General features: G+C 40.3%; 1 protein-coding gene across 1 annotated transcript; it reads right to left on the reverse strand.

The window, feature by feature from the left end:
* Positions 1 to 606: 606 nt before the first annotated feature.
* Positions 607 to 6,678, reverse strand: tmem267 (transmembrane protein 267). Its single transcript, XM_084746004.1, has 3 exons — positions 6,609 to 6,678; positions 3,326 to 3,790; positions 607 to 1,990 (listed from the first exon to the last, which is right to left on the reverse strand). Exons 2-3 carry the CDS (start codon positions 3,731 to 3,733, stop codon positions 1,655 to 1,657), a joined length of 744 nt encoding a protein of 247 aa, XP_084602130.1. The 5' UTR covers positions 3,734 to 3,790; positions 6,609 to 6,678; the 3' UTR covers positions 607 to 1,654.
* Positions 6,679 to 6,802: the final 124 nt, after the last annotated feature.

The following is a 6,802-nucleotide window of genomic DNA, read 5'->3' on the forward strand; positions in this document are numbered from 1 at the left end:
TCTGTCTGGATATTCTGAATTATAGCAGTATAGCATTTTCCAATTAAGATATGTGGGATACACCATTATTATTCAGGTTTTAGGAGCATTCTTTGGACATGTTATCAGCACATTTGCATCTCAACAGGGGTTTTTACCTTTAGTTTGTGACACACGTCCTCTTACCTTTTTACAGTCAGCTCTGTGTGTTACAAGCCAACAGTTTGCCGGGCCTGCGGTAGAGATACACGCACAAAAGAAAAGCCCACATTTCTGATCTGAAGGAGGAGCTCATCTACTTTTAAACATTATGTAAAACGTGGATCTCAACAGGTTTTTGGACATCCCCAAATATCACAACAGCAACTTTTTCAAGATGTGATTGAATGAATGAAAGAGGGCGGCTGTGTTTGTACAGTCGAACAACTCCGCCAGTGGTGCAAAATTTTGGAAAAGTAGTATTATGATGCAAATAAGAAAAATGGTTTAAGCAGCTTCAACTGTTCAACTCTTCTATAATCGGAATGTGCTCAGCTAAATGTAAATGGGAATATTAGTGGGAAATTAATTTTTATCAACCATGTGAACAGCTTCTTAGGAATGCTGTCTTTTTCTAAATAAGGGCAAAAAACTGAATAATTTGTGCATCTAAGCGTAGTCAATGCTGCTGTTTTGAGAATAAGAACTAAATCCAACAATGCCAATTCAAGTCAAAAAACAAAGAACAACATCCTAATCCATGACCACTGCTGACGAGTTTGGCACTGAAAACTCTTGATTTTCAAAAACTGATTTCTACAAGAAAAGTTACCTTTGACTGGACAGTAAGGCTCATTCAAGCAGCAAAAAGAGAGTCTGTGGCAGAGAGGCCAAAGATCAGTTTTGTTTTGTGGTTAATAGTTGGAATATGGTAGTGATTTAAAACCCACTCAACAATTAAAGTATAATACATTAAAGTTCACTACTATGGCAGGTGGAGCGATTTTTAAATGCACAGTAGATTAACAAGTGGTGAGAGTGACACTGATAACAATATGCCAGTGTGGTTGACCTTTGGTTGTTGACATTTCCTTGAGTGGTCTTAGGACGAGGACGGATGGCGATAGTTCAAGGGTCAAGGAATAATATGAACACTTCTGTGATTGGTGGAGGTCAAGTCTCTCTTGTAAGGGTTTTGGTAGATGAACAGAGAGCAGGCAGGCCTCTGCAAAACCATATATCAAAGCTTTAAAGGGTCACTCCCTAAACACTGAAGACAGTTATTAGAGATAAGATTAGATAAGCAAATAGGATTCTGATGCACTTCCATCTTACCAGAAAAAAAAAAATCTTAAAGAAGAATGACTGGCACGCATACTGGAGCATTCCTCTTTCAAAAAACTCATTTGTTATTTTTACACACGTCTTCTTCCATTTAAATTTGTTTTGTTTGTTTTTTCATTATTATGACAGTTTCCTCGTCCTTAACTGGAAAAAAAAAGTTTGTTAGCCAATATTTCTCTTCACCTAAGTGAAAAAACATGTTAAGTTCCTCTCCCAGCATTGTTGTTTAAGTGCCACAAGTGTTTTCTCCAGTAATTTCAAGTATCCTAAAGTTGTTTCACACAGCGAAGAACGTTTTTTTTTTTTGTCAGGAGATCCGGATCAGATCAGCATTAGATGTCATCAGTGACGTCTAAACATCGATGGCCACCCCATGTTTGGTGGAGATCACATCCCTGGTTCCTGTCAGATACATGAGCACTGAACACAAGTGAGGAAGCGTTGCTGTGGTGCTGACGTACAGCCAGTAGGGGAGCGGTGCCGTGTTGCCAAACGGGCACACCCACAGGCCGTGGCGCACGGCATCCCGGACATGGTGCGTCGCCATGGAAATGAAAAGCATCCATGGCAAGGAGCACCACGCGTCTTTGAGGCGTCCGATCCACATGAGGAAGCGGAGGGAGAGACAGAAGACGGGGATGAGAGAGGAGCAATGCAGAGGAGGACGCTGGGGGAGCGAGACAGCAGCCTGAAGGGAAAGAGGGAAATACCAGTAAGTATTCTGCAGGATGTTCCTCAGTAAAATAATATCATTCCACAATGTACATGCACACTGTTTGCTACAGAGGTTCTGCATAATTGTTTGTCTCACTACTGATAAGCAATTTGCTTGATTTCTAATAGATTTTATACGGTATTGCTCAACAACATTTGATATAACATTCATCTTACTCTAAAGAATCGTTTTCTTACCATCTTTCAGTACCTGTGCAAAATCATCTCAAAGAGTTTCTGAATTTCTTTTCAAGCAAAAATGGCTGATACCCGACAAACACTTGCAAACTCTGTTCAAACACTGACTGTGTCACTGACTGTCTCTCTTCTCATAGACTGCAAAGTAACAGCAGGGACACACAGGAGGAGGAAGCACCGTGAAGTGCTGTAACACGTCAGTTCTCGAGTGATGAGCAGCCCGGCTGAACTCACCAGAAGCACATTTCTCTGTGCTGACTCTGCTTATCTGCTCTCTTCTGATCACATGTAGAGCTGATCTTTATGATAACCTCATTAATTTTAAGCTTTTTTTCACCTCATAGGAGGTCCCCACCCCTGAGGAGGTGCATATGAGGTGTATATTTTATCATTTATATCATATATATTATATATATTGTTTCTAGTAGATTATCAGTCTGTTATCTGGCCAGATTCACTCAAGGAGCATGGACACCAAAACTATCACTGAATTGGGAGTCGGCAACAGATTTCTGTGCTGTGGCATGCTCTGTCTGCTTTACTGATTAACATGGACACTGAAAGGAAGCAGGCAGTGCTTCCGGGAGCTTTGGCCCCGTGTGTCCCCAGTGTGACAGGGATGCAGGTTTGGCACTGCCTTTTGACGACAGGTTGAAGCTGCTTCCAATAGAAATGACATCGTCAACAAAGCCCCACAAATGCCTGATTTAACTAAAGGATTACGCTTGTTCAGTGTTTGGTACCTGCGTTTAATCATCTCAAAATGAATTTGAATATTTCTGGTGTCAAACACCTACAAACTCTGATAAATGACTGACTGACTTTCTCTCCACTCACTGCAAACATGGAGTGCAAAGATATACAGTATTACTGATCAGCATCACAGAATTTTCAATTTCATTTTTCCTTTTTATTTTCGTATTTGTTTTGCCTCAGCCTTGCACACGAATGTGACCACACAGAGAGTGGTGCATCTTAAGATAAGTAGACTTGCCTGTTGTATAAATTAGTTATAGACTTTAGCAGACTGTCAGCACACTGTACAGATTTGCCATGTTTGGCATATTTCCAGACTTATTAAATGTGTAGATGAACCCTCAGTAAATCTTACCTTTAGTGACAGGGATCCAGCCATATAGAAGTGGTCCAGGTCTATGATTGATGCCAGAAGGCCAGCCAGCAGCACCTCATACAGATCACTCTTTTTCCTCAGTCCAATAACAACGGCCCACGACCACAGCCCCACCAATCCATGCGTGGCATTGTCCAAGGCAGCGCGCAGCCACAGGTGGTGCTGGATGACTGACAGCTGGAGGGCGTGGTCTGCCACAACGCAGAACATACCGAGTCCTGCTGATGCCAGCAGAGATGCAGAGCTGAATGTCTGTAGGAGGGCCTGAGCTTTCTCCGTTTCCACAGCCAGGCTGAGGGGTACGGGAGCACCTTCTCGCCCGAGACCCACCCCCAATAACGGGGATGAGGAAGGGGAGGAGTCGAGCTTGGAGTAGAATCCTTGCATGTTGACAGATGGCTGCTGGGGCCAATTGCCACTGAAGGTCAGCAGGAGTCAGACAGACTGGAGAAGAAAGGAAGGAAAGAAGCAGAGGGATTTCAGATAGAAGAAGAAAGAGGAGAAGAGACGTGTGGTCAGACTGCAGGAGGTGAGGCTGGGTTGCAAAACACAACATGAAAGGCGAGGCAGAGGAAGACATCAAATAAGACTAGTGTGACATGTTACTACTGTAATAAAGTCATCTTTGAGCTAATGTGTTAACATATAATGCACAAAAAAGCATAATATACATTGCAAATAAATAATTCTACAATGTGAAGATGCATACCTCTATCTACAATAGTACAGCATCTGTCAGTAAAAGTAATTTTAAGAAAGTTTTTTTTTTTATTGTTAAATAAATACACCTCCCATGAGGTTTTAATAATGTGTCTTATATTTATTAATAAAATAAAAATAGAATAAACTTTAATGTCACATCAGGGCAGGAAATTTGTGTTTTTTCCAGTAGTAAAGACAACAATGTGCATGAGTTCATACAAATTATATGAATAAAACTCAAAGGATGAGAGTATTTTACTGGTGTTTCTTCATAATACTGACTGTGCTTGGAACAAAGATACACATAACGTATGCAAGAGGCTCTCTATATATTGTTGTTTCAATTATTTGTCCATATACTAAACATTATGACAGTGGTGCGTCACCCTCCACAATAATAAAAAGAGTAATATCGTGATATTACATTTACCAAGTTTCATTTTTACACCTGTGAATCTGTTCATGTGGTGTCTCCAATCAAACTGAATAAATAAATCATGTCCATCAGCTGGAAGAAGTGCAGCACTAAAATGATGTCAATTTAAAATAGTGAATAGTCAGCCAACAATCCCTGTCGTCTGATGCTGATAAACGACAATGTCTACAGGCAGCCTTATATGTCTGACTGCTGTGGAACAATATTAGACCTCCTCCTTGTGAGTTTTGGGAAGGTGTTGAGAAAGTGTCAAGCCCTGTCGCAAAACTCTCAACCATCCTGCTATAAACGTTTGCCTAAATTTGCTCAATCACCATCACCTTTTCTAAATGTGAACATTTTAAACATTTGTTAATATTAACATGTTAACATCCTTAATAACAGTAAATTTAATGAAAATTGTTAACAGCAAGCATAGCCTATATTAGGGCTGCATGATTACTTTGACAAATACTGTGATTGTGATATGATTCATTATTAGTGGGAATTAGGGCTTCCCACTGGTACAGCAGCTCTGACACGACTCTGACTCCTGAGAAAATGAAGACACAGCAGGTTCAGGTGAGGACAGGAGGTGTGAAGTGGCTTATATTAACAACATAGCAACTTAAAGTCCATAGTGTTTGGATTTGTTTTTGAGAAGTCAGAAATTATTTATGCCCGTATTTTGAACGAGAGTTGTGTGTGAGGTTATACTTCAGACGCATTTTGAGTCGTTTCCCCTTGTGCTCTTAGCATTTAACAGGCAGCTTATTTTGTGCCCCAAACATACCTTTAATTTATTAAATTAATATCAAAAATGTGGGACGACTTGTGGACTAATGGCCTGAACTGATGGCTACTAGTCAACTAGGAAAATCTTAAGTCAGAGGGAGGTCTGGTGGGAATTACCATTCTGAATCACAATTTACACTGAAAAATGTTAAATTCTCAATGGTGTGATATTTTTTTTTTTGTATAAAATAAACATGTATTCTGGAGATCAAGAGTTACAAAGCAACTTCTTCCATGTGCATACCGCCCCTGGCCATATTACTCTCTCATGGTAGTTCAGTTAATTTTGCAATCCTAGTATATATTTGTTTATTACATTATAATGTATGCAGCTGAATGGCATAGTTTCTGACATCGTCTGCCACGCTGTCTTTCCAATCCACTGATGTTTTCAAATCTACAGCATTGAAAAACATCAAAATAACAAACGTAAGCTAACTGGCTGCGATGATCATGTACAGTAGATTGTAATATGCATGGAATAATGGAATTACACACGACTTATTTGTTTTGATATTTGCATTATATACCATCCACTGGCCATTGGAAAAAATATCAATCGACCACTAATTTAAAATACAGGAGTCCTAGTCTAAAGCTTAGCCCCGCATTTTAAGAAACATACTTTTTAAACTACATTGTTTTTCATGACAAATGCACAAAATAAAAGCCCGAGAGAACATATCTGTCCTCCAGCTCCACACTTACAGCCAAACGCAGCGTGTTCATATCATAGATAATTACCACAGCTCATGGAGTCTTCTGAACCCAGAGGGGAAATAAAAATAGGTCTCTGTCTCTCATGCAACTGAGTGAAATGTAGGACAGATATACTCCGCCGGCAGACTACCTGAATTCATCTCAACATTACAGGAGACTCTGGCTTGTGAAGGGAAAAAAAAAAATCTTGTTTCACTACGCTCCTGAGTAACGTTATAAAATTTTAATCATTTAGTTATTTCTGTCACTTGCAGACAGCTCCAGGTTATCTGTTGTACCTTAATCAAGACTAACTACACTTAACGTCATTTTATTGGTCACTCACAGCTTACAATAACCCTTTTATCAGGACAGACATGTCAGATAACCTTGTCTTACCGAGCTACAGTAATATCACTGACGGTGACAGCAGGCTAGCTAGGAGCTAACAGGCTAACAGCGACAGTGAAGGATGCTGCTTTGTGTAGGCGGACAGCAGCTGTCACGATTAGCTTCGCTAAAATTGCTGTGAAAGCACGACATGACATGCTTCGCCTGCAATTACAGTGTGTAATGCACGTGTATATTACCCAATTCAAATGTTTTCAGTTCATTCTTGATAAACCGGTAGATAAATATTACGATACTCACCTCATTTCCCCGCATTAGTTGTCCGTCCGCCACCACCAAGCTCGCCACTTCTTCTCCTGTTGGGTTTTGTTGTAGTAATGATGGACAGCAGCGCTTTGCTGCCACCTACAGTACATGGGTGGAATAACCAGATATCAACAAAGGTCCGTCCTTTGTCCTTATGGAGGGTCTAATTTATGTCCAGGAGGACAATA

Source organism: Lutjanus erythropterus, chromosome 20 (genome assembly GCF_056507025.1).
Source record: "Lutjanus erythropterus isolate fLutEry1 chromosome 20, fLutEry1.hap2, whole genome shotgun sequence".
NCBI classification, from domain to species: Eukaryota; Metazoa; Chordata; class Actinopteri; order Lutjaniformes; family Lutjanidae; genus Lutjanus; species Lutjanus erythropterus.

Excerpts from the sequence above, each read along its gene's own strand:
- tmem267 (XM_084746004.1), bottom strand. The coding sequence starts at position 3,733 with ATGCAAGGATTCTACTCCAAGCTCGACTCCTCCCCTTCCTCATCCCCG. Across the intron at positions 1,991-3,325 it reads CTGGATCCCTGTCACTAAAG|GCTGCTGTCTCGCTCCCCCA; the intron begins GTAAGATTTACT and ends CTTTCCCTTCAG.